Genomic DNA, 18,541 nt, shown 5'->3' on the forward strand with positions numbered 1-18,541 from the left:
AACAGTATTTAGGGAAACAATGTTTGCAAACCATGGCCCTTTAATTGCTGTGCCCTGCTGAGGAACTTTCGTTTCTAAATTAGTTTTTTTTACATTGATGCAGGGAAGGCATGTGTGGAGGTGGGCACCTTGATGGTGTTGGTGTGCAACAGCTCACACTGTCACTTCCGGCTTTCGCCGCTGTCATGGCCAGACGGAAGAAAGTGCGGTGACATGTATGGAGGCGTATAAAGCTTCTGGTGGTGCCATCCGCTCCCTGGGTTTACTTGGGGACCTGTGGTGCAGATGATACATTCTCTTAGCACTCTGGCATTTTTCGGCCTCTCAAGTCGCGTATTGTTTACAACCTGTACAAATGAGCCACAAGAATCCTGGAACCCGTTTCGGGGTATCACCCCTCACCAGCCAGGCTGATGAGTGATACCCCGAAACTGGTCCCAGGATACTTGTTTTCAGTCCAGAGAGGACCTGGCCTGGTAGTTCGGGCTGGACTGTTGCCATGGGGGAAAGGGTCAAGACTGATTTGTATATGGCTGGGTTTAAACTGGAATGGCATGGTGAGCAAAACAAACTATGGATTTAGGGCCAGATCTCTGTATTGGTGTGAATGTTTGACACTGTTCAGCATTCTGTCCATCATTTGTTCTTTTTTGCAATTGTCATCCGGAGTGGGATGGGTATGCCCCGACGTGGGTCCCGTGCTCTCCATGCCACAGGAGTCAAGATAGCCTGGCTGATGGGGGTAATACCCAGAAGCCGGTCCCAGCATGCCCAGGATGCTGGATTCCAGTCCAGGTAGGACCTGGCCTGGCAGTTCCAGCTGGACTGTTCCCATATGAAACAGGGTCAAGACTGATTTGCATATGGGTGGGTTTGAAGTGGAATGGCATGGGGAGCCAAAACTAATGGATTTATGCCCATATCTCTGTACTTGGGTGAATGTTAGAAAGTATTCAGCATTCTGTCCATCAGTTCTTCTTTTTGCACTTATTGGTTGGAGCACCCAAATGTTTGAGGTGTCAGGACCCATTATGCCTCTAAAGCGTCCCCTGCCTGGTTCTTACTAGTGTGCTGTAAAGCACTTTGGCCCACAATGATGACATGCCTAATGTGGTTGCAGGACCATTTGTCTGTGGCCAACTCCTTGCCTGCACTGGTCAAATAATTTCCCATGGCCAAACCAACATGTGGTCATGATGTGCACCTAGGAGAGATTGCACAGGTCTGAACAAGGACAACCTGACTGCTTACTGAATGAAGAACACAAAAATTGGGATTCTGGAAGTTCATTCTCAGCCCTGCCCACTTAAAGGTCTACGAAAGCCAAGTTCAGCTGTCTATACATGTTTCAACATAACCATTGCCTCCCATTATCTAGTTGTAGAGCTTTATGCTTATGTTGGGTATTTGCTGTTTTGAAAGGCAGTCGTTGAATTGAAGTATAATATATTGAACATGCATTTCCATCTAGACAGAGTTTACCACGTTGTCTTGTATTATAACTTTGAAAGTATATAGCTCTTCATAACCCTGGTGAATCCTTGTTAACTGAATTATATTTCATAGATATTGGCACATCAATGCCAGCTTGAATTAAATAGATTGTTATGCAGTTATGGAGTTACATTTTAGGCTTCCCTATAAGGCTATAGGCGAACCTTCCAAAACTTACACAATACATGAATAATAATAAGTATTAGCAACATACTACTGCCAACATTTAGGATTCAGTTTTTCAGAATAACCTGATGTGGACCTTGTGTCCCGCTACACTCTTTTCTACCTCTCACTGTACGGCTTGGTTCTTGAGAGTGGTTGTGGTAAAGGGCAATTTGTACCAATGTTGTTAGAGGCACAGCACTTTGTAATGAAAAGTGATGGATAAGCTGTTCTACTCCTATTGCAACAGAGAAGCAAGAATGGAGGTAAGACTAGTTAAACCAGCATTTTGGGAGGAGTGATGGAAGGAACTGTGACAGAATGTGGCAAGCAAAATGGGGGGAGAGAGTTAGCATTTTGTGATAGAAGCATGACTGCGAAGGAAGAGGGTTGTGAGAGAGACTGATGGACAGCCGGGCAGAGAATAGGGACAGCAATCAGCCATTGTCGGGGTGGAGAAATAAAGCAGCCTGGCAGTAGAAGGGGACCAATACACACAAAAAGAGGCCTGAGGAGGTTTACTGACCATCATGGGGCGACTCCCCTCTTAACAAATATTGCAACACAAAAGCACCCCTGGGTCTAGAATTGAGAAAGGAGGAGTGTGGGGGAATCACTCTTAACCCGTTGACCGCGGCGTGAATTCCGCCGCGGTAAGGGTGATTTATGACTGGGCGTAGTTCAGAAGGCCCCCAGCCGTCCTCCGCACATGCCCACTGTGAAGTCGGACCGCCCCCGGCCGTCCGCACGCAAAGGGTTAAAGGACGGTTTCCCTCACATGTAAGTGGCATGCTTTATCATTGGGTAACCTCCTTGCACTGCAAACCTAGTCGCAGTGCAGGCCACAACCCCCTCTCTGAGAGGGAGGAGCTCAGGGATGTTTTATTGGTGTGGAAAAGAGGTATTCTAAAACCTTCAGATGAGCCAGGCATGGAGGGATTGTGAATGGGGAAGTGAAACTACTTGGTATGTCAGAACAAACTTTAATAGGACACCTAGGGGTTAGGATTAAAAAAGTGTGGACTATGGCAGGAGGATTCAACCCGTCATGGTCTCTAACTGGTCAACATGTTTCAGCTCTGAGGCGCTCTGTAGAGTTGATGTGGCTTTCTTCTGACCACATAGAAGTGCAAAAAAGGGGAGTTAACCACACATACCAAATCTAGTTAGTGGTTAGAAAGGATATGACCAGCTAATAGGTTTATGAACCAATCAGGAGGTCAGCTGGTGAGCGTTGTCCCTGAAAAGTGACAAGTATTACAAGAATAAGGTTTAATACATTCCACACGCGCTCCTTGAATTAAGTCCCACATGCATGCACTGTCAATGTAAATGTGGCTACACAAAATGTATAGAAAATCAGTTCTGATGCTAACTTGCTTAGTCGGGTGAGCTAGTGGCGCCTTACCCTCGGCGCATGCACTCGAGGTGGCAGCCAAATCTGATAGCAGGAAGGGGGACAAAAAGTTGACTGTAGGGTGCGGTCAGGCATATACACAGATATACAGCTGGTAAGGTGTTGAGTGCGCATGTTAAGTGGAGCATGTATCCTGTGGAAGGCAGTTGGAAAGCTGAACATGCCGCACACTCCGAGTACTGGCTAAAACAAATTCTAATTGGGGCAGATGTAAGATCAAAAACAGATAGTAGGATGGACCTAACATTTCTCATATGGAAGAAAGCTGGGCATAGACCGGGTTGAGAGCTCATAGCCCTTTTGTGACCCTGTTGTTCAGCCTCTAATTAAAGAATGGCGGAAATCAGAAAAAAAGAGATGGTGGATGTAAGGCATGGGGACATTAGCCTCACTAAGTGGAGGAGTCCAAAGTGTGGATTGAGCCTGTCTGTCTCCTAGGAGATTCTGAACAGGGGAAGCAGCTCCCCAGCCCCCACCCCCAGGCCAGCAGACCATTGGCTGTTCAGCTACCAGGCACCACAAGGCCGTCTTTCCTGATAAATAAAGACTAACCAGTTCCTTTATAAGAATAATTTCTTTATTTTTATGACATCACAAATGTAAACTCCAGCCAACGCGTTTCGTTCAATAGAGATTGAACTTTATCAAGGCGGTTTCTTAAAATAATGGCGCACCGTGGAAACCATGGATCCAGGTCTATGATGCTGAAGACTCTCACTCAATGTACATATACCAGGCCCTTATCAGGGTGGCCGAGACAGGACGCACCGCTTAGAGCAATCTGTTATCTACCTTAACCCACGATTCCACATATTACGTCCATATCCTGCGGTGCGCCATTATTCTAAGAAACCGCCCTGATGAAGTTCAATCTCTATTGAAGGAAACCCCTGGCTGGAGTCTACATTTTTGAAGTCATTGAAATAAAGACATTCTACGTATAAAGGAACTGGTCAGTCTTTTGTTAACAGGAAAGGCGGCCTGGTGGTGCACCGCTCCACAAACATCCAGATGCAAAAGCAAAGCTCACACAAACAACTAGCATTTGTGAATAGTGATGCACTTCTTTGAAGACTCACCACCTTGTGTAATGTACAAACATAACAAATCGCTTTGTAGCTTAGTCTAAATAATCTCATATCCCTAGTCCAGCACAATTTCCAGCTCAAGTCATGAAACATGACCTGTCCTTCAAACATCCAAACATAGCTTTTGTCCAAGAGGACAATTCGACAACAGCAAAACACACTGACCTTATCATGTGAAGGGCTGGGGGACGGAGAGAGATTTTTGGGGTTTACGCATTAGCACTCCTTTCTAAATATCAAACGCACAAAAACAATTCAACAATAACATATAAAAGCACTGGGTGGAAGAGTTTGAGCCAGCATTGTATGGGTTGAGTGAGGCTCTCTGGTCCAATCCATAAAGATTCTTGTATGAGTAGGTGTGACTTACTCCTAATTTACTCCTAAAGAGTAAAACACAGGTATTCAAACCTCCAATATGGTAGAGGAATTCTAAGTCAAGGGTTCCAAGCTTGCTGAGCAAAAGAACTCAAGCTGGGACTCACGGGCGATGAGGCCCAGTAAGGATCCCAATCCCATGCAGAAGCTAACACATGACATGTTTCCACTCTGCTGAGTCTCCGCCTGCCAGCCTAAACAGAGTTGGGCACTGCATTTGCTGGAAGGAACTGATTAAGGGCAGCAGTCCAATCTCTGTCTTGACTTAATAGAAGGGCCCCCCCAGGGGAACAATTAGGCAGGTATGCGGGGGTAAAAAACAGACAATCAAAAAGAAACAACGAAGAACCCTGCCAAAAACTTTTTTCAAAAAGGCCCTAAATAGGGTCCTGTCTATTGGACAGAGCAATGGAGCCATCCAAACACAAGTAAGGGGGAAAGATCATTGATGTTTTAGCAATTAATTTTATTATTCATTTTTTCATATTTTCATTTTATCTTTTTTAGAATAAGCAATATAGTATAAAAAAGGTACAAAGGTAACAATCATTTCATTGAATAGTCAAGAACAAAGCAGCAGCTTTCTATAGTCCCACACAGACCAACCACGCTCACATTCATTCATATCCATGCACCTAATCTCTCATTCACAACTAGAACCGTAATCACAATATTACATTAGCGCTATCTGATAGATGGATGACACGGTGGAAAGGCGGTGGGCTCTTTTTGAAAAAAGTTTTTGGCAGGGTTCTTCGTTGTTTCTTTTTGACAATCTCGGTCTTGAGCCTGTCCCAGTCCAGGGGAGGCAGAGTTGACAAGACATATCCTTCTAGCAGTTTATTTGGGTCCATCTGCATATGGTTGTTTCCTTTCTGTAAATGCACAGACACGGTGTTAACCAATGGAATAGAATTTACACCATAGAAGTATACTGAATCATCACACGTTAAAATCCTTGTGTTGTAGATCCTTTCTATACAGAAAGCAATATTTTGCTGCATGTGCTACAAGCTTTCTAAATGTTTTTATAAAGACTCAAAATGCAAGCTGACAGAATAATACAGGTACTGAGCCCCTCTTCTGTCCTATATTTTTTCAATTAGGGCATTATTCAAAGCGTGTAAAAGTGCAACCAGTTTTCATGTGCATGCCAAATTTATGAAAGCTTCTCTGGGGCAAAACACTTGCACCAAACAATAGACGCATTGAAACAATTTCTATTTTCTCTGCGGGTTAAACCAGACATCAACATTGTTTTAGTTTGATTTTGAAACTTTTTTGGGCTCTACTAAGACCAAGCATACTTTACAGTTTTCTCGCTTGCAGCAGCCTTGAAAAAAAGCTGAAACACAACGGATATTTGGTTGCCCTTTAAAGGTAGTCGACGAATGTTCTATAAATGGGTTAGGTGGGAATAGAGTTTAGCTGTATTGAGATGGCTCTCATTCAGTGCTGTATTGTAATAATGTCCGTCTATGCCTCTCATAAAGTGCTATACAGGAGCTGTTCGTGCATACATAGCTGCCAAGGTTTCAGATTGCTGTGTGTGACATTTTCATAATTTCAGTGTAATTATAAGTGACATTTCAAAGACTACGAGTGACACTTTCTCGTGAGCAAAAATAAAGGAATGAAGACGAGGGAAATATATAAATATCAGAAATTACACCCATTTGAGCAACAAGAAACTCTAAGAAGATTTTAAAACGACTGGAAAGCACCAGGAATGGAAGGGCACTAGTCTAACTGACATGGCACACAGACTCCGGTCATGTGTAGAGTTATTTTGTTTTTTCCATTCTTCACTATAATCTGCTTACAGTAATGCCCTTAAAAAAAGACAGTGTGGGTTTCTGGTGAGTATGCACTTGTGGCTAAGAGCTGCCTGAACTCAGAACAGCCATAAAGCCTGTCAGTTTCTGGTCATCGCACACATTATCTCTGGGTAAGATGAGGGACAAATGTGTGTTACAACTGGTCCACTTCTACAGCTCAGAATTGATACACTCGTCCATACTTGCACTTGATAAAGCACCACGAAGGCTCTACCAGGCTGTGCTTACACAGTGCTTGTAAAAAAGTAAAAACGTGTCCCCTTCTCCACTCAGATCGTTTGACTGAATGGTTTCTCCTTAGAGAGGCCAGTTGGACCACTTTGTGTCTCTGTGTTTTTTTATTTCGTTTTCTCTCCCAGATGGACGAGAAATAATTGTAATCGAACCTGAAATGTAAAATAAAGGAAATAATTTTCCAAATAACAAGAGAGGGGACTAGCGAGGGGTTATGTTGCTCGAGGTCCAGGTTGGAGGCTATATGTGGGGTTCGTCTGAGGACGACGGTGGGCTGGGCTATATCCACCAGTAAGTGGAGGGGAGGGAAGTGTTATGACGTGAGCGTGCAGGCCCTAGTGTGGCAGTGCTGAAGTGCGAACTCATGGGAGGGAGAAGGTGTTACTGGGCAGGAAGGGTCTGCTCTGGCCAGTTTGAGTCGGTTCTCTTGCATCTTGTATCTGGAGGGGAGTGATATTCGAGGTATCCCCCAAGGAGGGACTCATGCCGTAAAATGAAAAAGGAAGAGACTGATTTCGAACAGCAGCAGTGAGCTGCTTCTTTCCACAGTCCTCTAAAAGTTATCTCTCTGGTCCAGTCACTCCTCGAAAGCGAGGAGGAGGACTAACAACCCTCAACTCTACATTAAAAAGCAGGAGTAAAACAGCCCCGAGCATAGAGCCAGGAACTGACCCCTAGAAGCTGAGTGAAAGCCACCCCTTCATGAAAACGAACCCAAGAGTCTAAGCATAGTCAGTGACTGACGGTCCTGTCCTCTGCAGCTCGGCAGGCGTAGGATGGGGCACTGGTCCCCACTGAAGCGCTAGCGGCACACACACATCATACATAAAGAGACATGCCTCAAGTCCGTGATCAGAGACAGATGAGGCGAACCTCGGCCGCGAAGGTTTCAGTCTAAGGCTCGTTTTTTTTCCTCTACCATGCGCTCCTATTAAAAGCGTGCATCTTTAAAGCACGCTACTTACCCGCTTGCCCGCTAGCACCCACGTGGTGCCTACTTTACTTCACCTCCGCTGTGCGCCCATCCTGGCTGCAAAGAAAGGCCCCTCAGCAAACGCCCGGGCTGCAATCTTGGCTCAGCAGCGGGAGCCGCACAGTGTGTGCTCTGGGCTCAGGCGGCGGTGGCGGCCGCCGCGGTGACGTGGGCAGCTTTAGTTGCGGGGATGATCACACCCGTGATTGAGTTTAAATTAACGCGCGGCGGTTCAAGCAGTGCCACGGCATTGCCGCAGCCTCTCACAAAATGTACGTCACGTCCGATCATCGACTGCTGACCGAGCGCAACCCCCTCCCCTAATTGGCAGCAGTGTGAGTCCACTTTAATGTTAAAGCGCGCCACGCCGGCGCCTCTAAATTGCCCCAGTGTTGCCAGGTGACACAGGCCGGGCAGATACATTGTAGCGGCTAGCGCTCTCAGCCACTCCAGAGCTGAGAGCAGATACATTTAACTATTTACAAACTCAGCCCAGCAACGCAGCACGTCTCTGGGGAGCAGCAGAGCCGGTAGACAGGCGCTGCTGGTAGAGCGCTGGCAGGTGGCAAAATGCGTGACACTGCATTTTAGTGCGGTGAAGCGGATCACCGCACTGAAATGCGGGAGTGTCACACTTGATGCGTGATCCTTGGCAGAACTGTGCAGAGGAGCGTGACGGGACGTTGATCCCCCTGACTTCCCCACTGAGACCCACTACACACACACAGTACATATGTCCCCTCTCTCGCTTTCCACACTCTCACACTTTCTTAGGAGGCAGGCCCATGGTGGAGCTCCCTCTTCCGGCGTCACTGCAGCAGTTCAGGCTGTGTTAAGCTGAATTGCGCATATCGGATTGGACGGTATTTTCAGTGTTGCCATCTTGACATGCACATTTCAGGCTTCTGCTTCAACAGCTGAGAAGCAGAAGCACAGAACCGTAGGTCCTCGATGGAGTGCTGTGATTGCCTGCTCCAGCCAATCCTAGCACTGCTCCTATGCTGTTTAGCATTGTAAGCAGCAAAAGAGCACTGTTTGGATTGGCTCAATGCTTTTATCCAGCACGCAGCGCTAGACAGGAGCTAAACGTGTGCCTTAGCCTGCAAACGGGTATGTTTATTTTTAATTTTAATAGTTTGAAAGTAATTGATGTGCCCCAGTACCCGTCTAAAGGGAGGAGCCACCACTTGTGCTACTTTAAGAAGGCATGTGAACCTAGAACTAAATAAATATCCAGATTCCCATTCCGAACAGGTTTTGACGTGTGGGGAGGGGAATCTGGATATTTAGATATGGAATAGGGAAATCTTGATATCTGGTTCTGACAAAGCAATGCAAAAGTGGTTGCAGAACCTTCTGGTTTTCTGTAATTTCTGCATGTTTTTCTTAGCCGTACATGCAGTTCTCAAAGATGTGCCAATGTGGCTCTGAAGCGTCCAACAGGTGACAGATCGGTCCTTAGTGGGACACATAAATGAACTGAAAAAACACTGTAAACAATCAGTCTCATAATAATCTCTCAAAACCACTTAGCAGTGTAGGCTGATGTTACTTGAGATCAGCCTGGGAGAAAGTCCAGGTTACATTTCCTAGGAAGAGAATGGAACAGATAAATGTGCACATAGAACTACAAACACTCTACAAATGGTGTTGTGGATGAGCCTTTCTAGATATATTCCATGCTATGTTTCCTCTGTTCTCTAACCATTTCTCCTTCTCTTGTAACAGTTTCCTTCTGGGTAAACAGGAACCAGGGACATTAGCTCAGCTGCTGCCCTTGCAGGGTAGCGGTACAAAAGGGGTGGTTTGCTTGAATCCAGTGGCAAAGTGAGCAAGGGACTCACGTCTGAGCATACCCTGCCAACTTATGGCGAACAAAGCGGGACAAAAGGGGTGGTGATGGACGGAGCATCTGAACCAATCAAACACTAACACCCAGTCAATAGATCTGGGTTTAATCCATCACCGTTCTTTAGCCCAGTCTGCCACCCCAGTTCAGACATGGCCATATGCATATCAGTCTGATCATGTGCCTCATCGGAACAGTCAAGCCCGAACTGCCAAGCCATGCCTTCCCTGGACCGGAAACAAGCTTCCTAGGACCGGTTTCTGGCATTTCAGCCGTCTTTAACCAGGTTTGCTTGAATCCAGTGGGAAAGTGAGCAAGGGACTCAAGTCTGAGCATTCCCTGCCAACTAATGGCGAACAAAGCGGTACAAAAGGGGTGGTGATGGACGAAGCATCTGAACCAATCAAACACTAACACCCAGTCAATAGATCTGGGTTTAATCCATCACCGTTCTTTAGCCCACTCTGCCACCCCAGTTCAGACATGGCAATATGCAAATCAGTCTGACCCTGTGCCTCATGGGAACAGTCCAGCCCGAACTGCCAAGCCATGCCTTCCCTGGACCGGAAACAAGCTTCCTAGGACCGGTTTCTGGCATTTCAGCAGTCTTGCCAGCTTGCAGGGTAGAGCGGTTGGAGAGTGGGGCTGGGTGGGGTGTGTGGGGGATTTCCACAGTCTACTCCGAGGGAAAATGTATTATTTAATTAAAATTTCCCTCGTGGTCGTCTGTCGAATCCCCCCCAAACAGGCCGCACCGCTCTCACTTGCATGGGCAGAGGTTGGTTTCTATTGTACATTGATGCAGCTTTTTGTTCAGATCTTGTTGTAGCCTGAAGTTTTTAGGGCAAAACTTTCAACCTGAAAATGATGTCTGGGATTTGAGACACGTCTCCGCACTGTAAACCTTCCCATCCATCATTCCAGGATAGGAATGTAATGCCTCCTGAACGGTGTGGGAAGGGAAAGGCTGTTGGAAGATTTTAGAAGGATTAATACCGTGATAGAAGCTCAGTGTCCGTGCACTCAGCTGCCTGAAGTTCAGAGATGTCGACGATCAGTGATTTGGGAGCCACTATCATTTTGTTGGACAGCCGATTATTTTGTAAAGCAAATGCAGCTGCGGCCCATGCAGGTAAGAGTGGTGGGCCGGGTTGGGGGAGGGGGATTCGACAGATAACCACGAGGGAAAATTAAATAAATAATAAATTTTCCCTAGTTGTCTGTCGAAATTCCCTCCACCCAACCCCACCGCTCTTACCTGTATGGGCCGCAGCTCTTTTGCTTTACAAAATAATCGGCTGTCCAACAAAATGATAGTGGTGACAACATGTTGTGTCCGTTTTAGGAAGACTGCCATATATGTACTCGGATATCACCCCAATGCAGTCACTCTAGGTGTAACTCCACCATAGACACGCCAACAACCTCCCCATCACAATACATATCAACTGCTGTTCACTACCACATGCATCTCTATAAACCTATACCATCACATAAATTAAACCTCACATTGACAAATGCATAAATAATATCCATCCTTCAAATCATCGTGATGCCCGCTCGGTCTATCTCTCAAACCACCACAAAGAATATGCCTTTTGCTTAATAGGACTCTCACCCACCCTAGACATCATACCCATCAACTTAGAATGCACAGACGTCAGTTGCATTCATCTCACACTTTGCAGAGATGTGTAGGATTGGATGAGGATGTAGTCTGAAAATGTTCTAACCTACTGATAGAAACTAAGACTGCCTTCAGCCTCCACTCCAGAGCTCTCAATCATGCCCTGTAATGAATAACCTGAAATCCCCTACATCCCTGCTTAATTTGAGCAAGTTGTTGCAAGTGGGGCACACCGGAACTCATTTTTGGGGAACAGCACTTTTTTTCCTGATGAGACCCTGAGCAAGAGAGAAAATGTAAAAAGAAGAGATATATAGAAAAACATGACAAAGGGAGAAATCAGGAACCGGCAAGAGTGAGACACAGAAGCAGCTAATGTCTGGAAGTGCATTAAAGAGGAATGCATCTGAATTAATACAAAGCTGCCTTGGTATTTGGCACAGCAACATTCAATAACGCCGGCTGTGGGCTTGTGAGCAAAACTTTAGGTGCTGGCACTTATTCTTTTACAAATTAAGTACTGCTTAGAGGTGACTCGGTTCACATTACACACTACACAAGAATTATATGATGGACTGAAAAAAAACTACAGTAATGCAACATCTGGAAAAATGAAATACTTTTAGGGAATGTTTGAGGAAGTAAAACGTGAAATACAAACAGAGACTGTTCAGTCAGATTTATTAGGATCTACTACAGATGTCCCATCTATTAACTCCAGCCTAGTCCCGGTACTCCTCTATGCAGACGATGCTGTACTGCCGGCACGTACCCCCAACGCACTCCAGGGACTCATAGAGGGGGATGTAGGATTTATGAAAAGTTTTGGCTTGTAAGTTAATTATAACAAGTCGTTTGTTCTTGTGTTTTACAGGATAATTTAGTTAGTCTTAAAAAATGCCAAACTAGATTTGTAATCAAAAATGCTAAACGGAAAATTTAAATCCATGAATTGAAGTTTTATGCATGGCTTTGAAACAGAAGCTTTACAAGAGTTTAATTGCTATCATTAATCGGGTAAACCCTAACATTGAATCAATTATTGGCTTAGTGTGGGCCTGTTTAAAACAGGGAGGAAATATTCTTCTTTTTTGCTGCTAGCCATAAGAAATTGCACAAGTGCACTTTAATTATTGCTGCTAGATGTAAGCCATCGCATAAGAGCATTTTCATAATTGCTGCTAGATGTAAAACATTGCACAGGTATACTTTAACTACTGCACTTTAATCATGGTATTGTTTAAGTCTGAATTGTCTCTCTGGGAACTCGCCTTGCCCGTTTACATTGTTTGTAAAGTTCATCTTTATCGCAGGAATGAAAGCTATTCTCAGAGTGTGACATCTGACATTAGATGCTTGCCCAGATAATTAATGATTGGTTTTATAGGATAATGCTGCTAGTTTAAAAAAAAAATGTCAAACTAAAATTGGAATGATTGTTTTTTTTCAGACATCAAAACATGCCAAATGAAAATGTTCCCTCATAAATTGTTTTTGAAGTTTTGTGCATGGCTTTGAAACAGAAATTCTAAATGATTTTAATTGCTAGCAGTAATTGGGCGAATCCCAATATTTGATTAATTATTTGCTTAGTGTGGGCCTGTTTTAAACAGGGAGAAATGTTTCTTTTTATGCTGCCAGATGCACTTTATTTATTGCTGCTAGATGTAAGCCATCGCATAAATGCACTTTAGTACTTGCTGCTTGATGTAAAACATTGTACCGGTGCGTTTTAACTATTGCACTTTAACAATGGTATTTTAAATTTGAATTTTAAATTAGGGGGTGGGGTTGGCGGGTAGCTGTCATCTAAAGATGTATTATTAGAATGATTGTATTGGTATAATCAAGTGGGCTGTAATGATTGCAGCTAGATGTAAGGCACTGTACAAGTGCACTTTAACTATTGCACTTTAATAATGGTAGGAATTTCAAAATTTGGGGATGTGTGTATTATCGAGATCATTTCTATTACCAATTTGAAGTGGTCTTATGTAACCAGCACAAAATATGGAACCAAAATATAATGTACCTTGGTATTATTTTCAATCTGAAGCATTATATATGTATGTAAAGATATATTAGCTAAAACAAATTGGCATAATTAAGCTCTTGCCACAACCCACAGGAGTTTTGTTATTTTTATTTCTGTTTGTAATGATTTTTATTAATCAACAGTAAAGAATTTCTTCTTCTTCTTGTGGCAGGCCCGAGGCTACAGAAGCAAACTAGAATGTACATCGATAGGCTAAAATGAGAGGTGGTGGATGTTTTTAATTATATAGGGAATATGTTTGCTAAGGAAAGTAATTGGTAAAATATGATAGTAAACAGAGCACATCTAATGCAAAAAAGTATAGAAGGCCTTTTTGGATTAATAAAAAACTGGAAACCAAACCTCTAGAGGTTATTAAGAAAATATATGCCGCAAAAACAGTATTGGTTGCCTTTATGGGGCAGCTGTATGGGCCACATTTGATATTTCTAAACTGCAAGGTATAGGGGACGGCTTTTTGAAAACATTGGCTTCTTTACCACAATTCTGTACCAATTATAATTGTCATCGTGAGTTGAACGTTCCATACATTACTGATAAGATCCGTATGGTCCCACTCCTTTTGTTATTAGAGACAGCGGTCCCTATCTAGGTGAATATGCAATCATAGCCACAAAACTACAATCAGAGTTAGGTATGTTACTGTCCAAATGGAAGGTATTGTATTTATTTACACATTAAATAAAAATGAACCAATATATAATATCATGCAGTGAGCAGGAAGTGACGAGGTACTGGAAATCAGCCCATTTCCAGACCTCAGGCATATAGCTGAAAAATGACTTTTGGTGATACATAAGTTACAGTAGTCACAGTTGAAAAAACATCTTATGCTCCAAATAAATCATGAGTAACGGAATGGAGTCAAGATGTTGTTGTCGACGTTTTGATCTCCAACTAATGTATCATCAAAAGTTACTTTGCAGCTATATGCCTGAGGTCTGGAAATCAGCTGATTTCCAGTACCCCGTCACTTCCTGCCCACTGCATGATATTATATGTTGGTTCATGTTTATTTAATGTGTAAATAAAAACAATTCCTTCCATTTGGACAGTAACATACCCAACTCTGATTGTTAATTGTGTGTTTGATTGCATATTCACCTAGATAGGGACCACTGTCTCTAATAACTAACTGCTACCCATGGTCCCTTCTTACTTACAGGGTTCCCTTGTCCACACCCAATCCTTTTGTGGCATTCAGTGTGGCGAAAGGAAACCTTAGCCATAACCAGACACTTCATAATGGACTGCCTGAACCGGGATGGCGTCGGAAAAATAAAATGGCTCGAATATATTGAGACCACACTACACATTATAGGTTTATATAACCTATATATGCACCCTCGTTCATGACCAATAAGAACAAAAACCGATCCAAAGGCCCGGCTATTAGCCCACCATGATGAGAAGAGATTTGATATTAATTTTAAACTCGGTACTGGCAGACAATATCATAGGGTACCTAGTTTGAACAATATGACTTTTTCTTACATATCATTTGTTACAAATTTACAACATATATATATATATACATATATATATATTATTAAGATTTCGATTATATTACCTTCTTTTAATGTTAGGTCATCCATCGAAAATATATGTGATTGAGGCACTCCCTGTTTGTCCTTGTGACAGGTAGTTTAGGCAGAATGACCTACATTTTATATTTTTGTGTAAATATTATATTTATGAAAGAAAGAGATTTATTCTCCCTCTTATGCGTAACCTGAATTTTAGACAATGTCGCCCAGCCCTCCATTACCTCAAGACATTACCAGATCCTTTTACGTGCTTTTGCTTGTCTTTGTTTTATTTATGTGTTTTAAAGAAGAGGAGATTAACTGCTTAAATATGATCTCGTATGTACAACCAAAGGGGTCTTAGTTCACAAACTAGGAGTAATTTTAACAAACCGAGGCTTACTTCTTTGTAACTTTTTTAGCTCTATATTGTTAAATTGTCCATTTAAATTGATTTTATGTGATATAGTGTGTTAATTATGGATGAATTTGTTTGTGCAGATTACTTTTTATTCCAGTTTTTACTGGTGAAATAAAGTTATGTGATTGATTCAACAGGGATTTTATTACTAACACCGTAATTCCCACTATGAATCGAATCCAAATATTGCAAGCCACCAGATCTAATCCTGAGAAAAGGAATGTAACTTGCGCCATTGCACTTGGGGCTCTAAAGTGACATCAAAGTAGTATGCTGGTGCACAGCAACAAAATATACAATATACAAGTATGAAAATAAAGAATGGAAATATGATTTTCGGTGAGCATATTGGTACTTTTCATATGGACCTGTGCTCCACCAGCAGGGGGCAGTAACAGATGCGAGATTGCAGGTGAGAGGTTCCATGTGATGTCAAAAACCCTCGCTCCATTCCTGCTTCCATTTTGAACCAGAAAGCTAGCTTTATTCATTTAAGGTCGGGATAGAAAACATTCAACGCTATTAGAGACATTACACTATTAGAGACATTGCTCTGTTGCTTTATAGCTAAGTTTGCTGTATATAAATCCAAATACCATAGCATTACTATTTTTAACTTCAAATCTACTTATCTTGACAATAAAGTGGTAGTCGCACATTCCACTGTGATGTAGTGACCCCACTACCTCTCCTACCTCTCCTACATTATAAGTTGTTGGTAACTCGTTATTCAGGAAATGCTTTGGAGTTGATTGGTAAAGCAGAGTGACTTTCCTAAAGAACTTCAGATATCAAATATGAGCTTTACAACCCATGCCTTTTCTTGTGGAATTGAATTGTGAACATAAAATATATATATAATTTAAGACATGAAACAGTTAAATGTTATCACCAAAAATATTATAAATCCTAATATTTTTAAATGTAAAAATCTTATCGTTATAGAGTTGAAGTGAAAAAATACTACATCCAGGCTAAAGGGGATTTCATGGCAGATTGTTGGAAAGAATATTGAATTGTTTGTTGATGTTTGAACAGATTGTAAAATATCAGAGGGGCATTTGCATGCAAGTAATAAGTTAAAAAACACGTGATGAACGATAAGTCATATCCAATGGAGTGCACATTACACATTTCTATGTGTTGGTTTGCCTATTTATAACACCATCAGTCAATCCTCTGAAAATAATTTGTTAATGAAGCAATTATAGGAACCCTTGAGTGAAATAATACGTCCCTGTCAATCCACTGAAAATAATTTGTTGATGAAGCAACTGTAGGGTCCCTTAGGTGAAATCATACATCAATTTCCCCTCAGTGACTTACAACTTTAAAAAGCTCTAATCTGATTTGTGTGTCATGGTTAGAAACTTGCATAATAGCCTTAAAAGATAAACACATGAAAGTTGGAATATCCTCAAGTTGTGGTACACTTCCTCACTTACAAAATTACTGTTCAGCAATGTATATTGGTTCTACATGCACATTGTCATCAACAACTCCTTCTGTTTTATTACAGTGAAGTATATGAGAGAAGCAACCCCTTATGTGAAAAAAGGTTCCCCGGTGTCAGAGATTGGGTGGGAAACCCTTCCGCCTGAATCGCCTCGGCTAGGAAATTCCTCTTCTGATCCACCTTCACCAGTATCACTCTCCATCCAAGGGGATCGGAAATGCATCCCACTCAGAATGTGCTTTGTGACAAAGAACCTCACTGTGCCTGATCCCGAAAACAGGTAAGATGCCTGTATTGTTTCAGCCATCTCAGCTCTCAATTTTTATGGGCAAGTTTGTCTTCTATTAAAGTTTGGTATCTTGAATGTAGTGTTTACTTTCTCTGAATTAGCCATATAAACCATTGCTTCTATATCATAATCATATATATTGAATGATGAAGAGTTAGAATGGCGCCAGGAAGAGCAGACAGCTCGCGCCACTCTTGAAAGATCAGCAGTGAAGTCCACGCCACCGCACACCAATGATGCGATATCTCGGTCCGATGCCTCACCGGGGTGAGCATCCAGATGACCAAACAGCGCCACAGGCCACCAACCAGCAGAAAAGTCACAGGGAGGATTGCGCCGCTGTCCCTGTCACAGCATCCCATCCTCGTCGCCAGTGAAGTAAGTTAAACCACACCAGGTAGAATTTAATGCCAAGTTTATTCTTACAAGTAAAGACGCACCCTATGCAGGTGGTGCCTGGGTTCTCAGTGATGCTGCCAACGTTCCACAGCAGCCTTCACACCAACATTCCATGGGGAGTACCAACTGGGCAAGAGGGCGGGGGGAAAGAGGAAACACATGGGAGATAACAGTATAGGTTACAACAATATCCAGTCACGAATGGCTTCTCAAATTTAAATGATCACTGAGTTAATAGGTTAGTCGAATATCATGGTGATGAGATGAAGATGTGCCCAAAAGAGTAGGAACGTAGCAATATCTAATGTGATGTATACCAACATTTCTTTAATGGTTAAAGGTTTATCAGTCAACTGGGTACACATCTTTCCTATTTCATTAAGTCCTTATAACCATAAATATCAATATTTAGCATCAAAATGTTGGTTTCCTTGAAAGGACCTTTCAATTTAGTAGGTGTGTTAATGGAAGAATGAGTAGTTTGGGATACAGCCCTGTTGGTGCTAAGAAAACCATAAACTGAGTATAATGTGATACCAGTATGAACTTAAGTTCTGAAATATTTTAAAGCTCATACGAATGTAAAACATAAAAGTGAATCATACATTTATTTTTGACACAATTATGTCTTTAAATACAAAGTGGCAATTTCTAGTGACTAATATGTGTAAGCAGCACATTTCTCAGATCTTTCATTTGTAGAATGTATTGCATTCAGTGAAGGGATATCTGATCCGGTTAATTGCAACAGAATTGCAAACGTTGTCATAAGTGTGTTAGAACTAGGTTCGAAGGTACCATCTTTGCATTTGATATTTGGACTCCTAGATTATAGATGTTTGCTCTGAGACCTTCTAAGCATATTCTCTTTCAGATGCCTGTTGTATATTGACAGCACCAAAACTCATGAACGAATCCCATAATTGTGCCCGCACAGTGCATGTTCAACATCTAGCTTTGTCAATCAAATATGATTTATTCAATCTTTACAGAGGTCAGCAGGACACATTGTTTTCAAAGACTCCAGTTCCATCATCAATTGCGCACATCTGTAATTCAAACATATGGTTGTTATTTTAGCGTTTGTTCAGAGTCAGAGACTGTTTGTCTGTTGTTACAGTTACCTGACATTTGTAGAGTGCAGTGCTGCATTTGTGTAGCGTTGTAGCACTCAACCTTTTCTGTTTCTGGTGCATGTATGCACTGTTGCAATTGGATGTTTGCACATACATGCATGCTTGTATGTGCAAACTGGCCTATTATATCTTAGATCCTAATTTGGGTTACAATTTATGTATCTTGTCACAGCAGTTCGCCAGACATATGGTCCA

General features: G+C 42.4%; 1 protein-coding gene across 1 annotated transcript in view; it reads left to right on the forward strand.

Moving 5' to 3' along the window:
• SNTB1 (syntrophin beta 1) overlaps nucleotides 1-18,541 on the forward strand; it is a 625,304-nt gene that overhangs the window by 313,645 nt on the left and 293,118 nt on the right. The window contains exon 2 of the mRNA XM_078686832.1: nucleotides 16,586-16,802. Coding sequence (XP_078542958.1) covers nucleotides 16,586-16,802 — 217 coding nt within the window. The remainder of the gene's footprint in view (nucleotides 1-16,585; nucleotides 16,803-18,541) is intronic.

This window comes from Lissotriton helveticus, chromosome 4_1 (assembly GCF_964261635.1).
Source record: "Lissotriton helveticus chromosome 4_1, aLisHel1.1, whole genome shotgun sequence".
Lineage (NCBI taxonomy): Eukaryota > Metazoa > Chordata > Amphibia > Caudata > Salamandridae > Lissotriton > Lissotriton helveticus.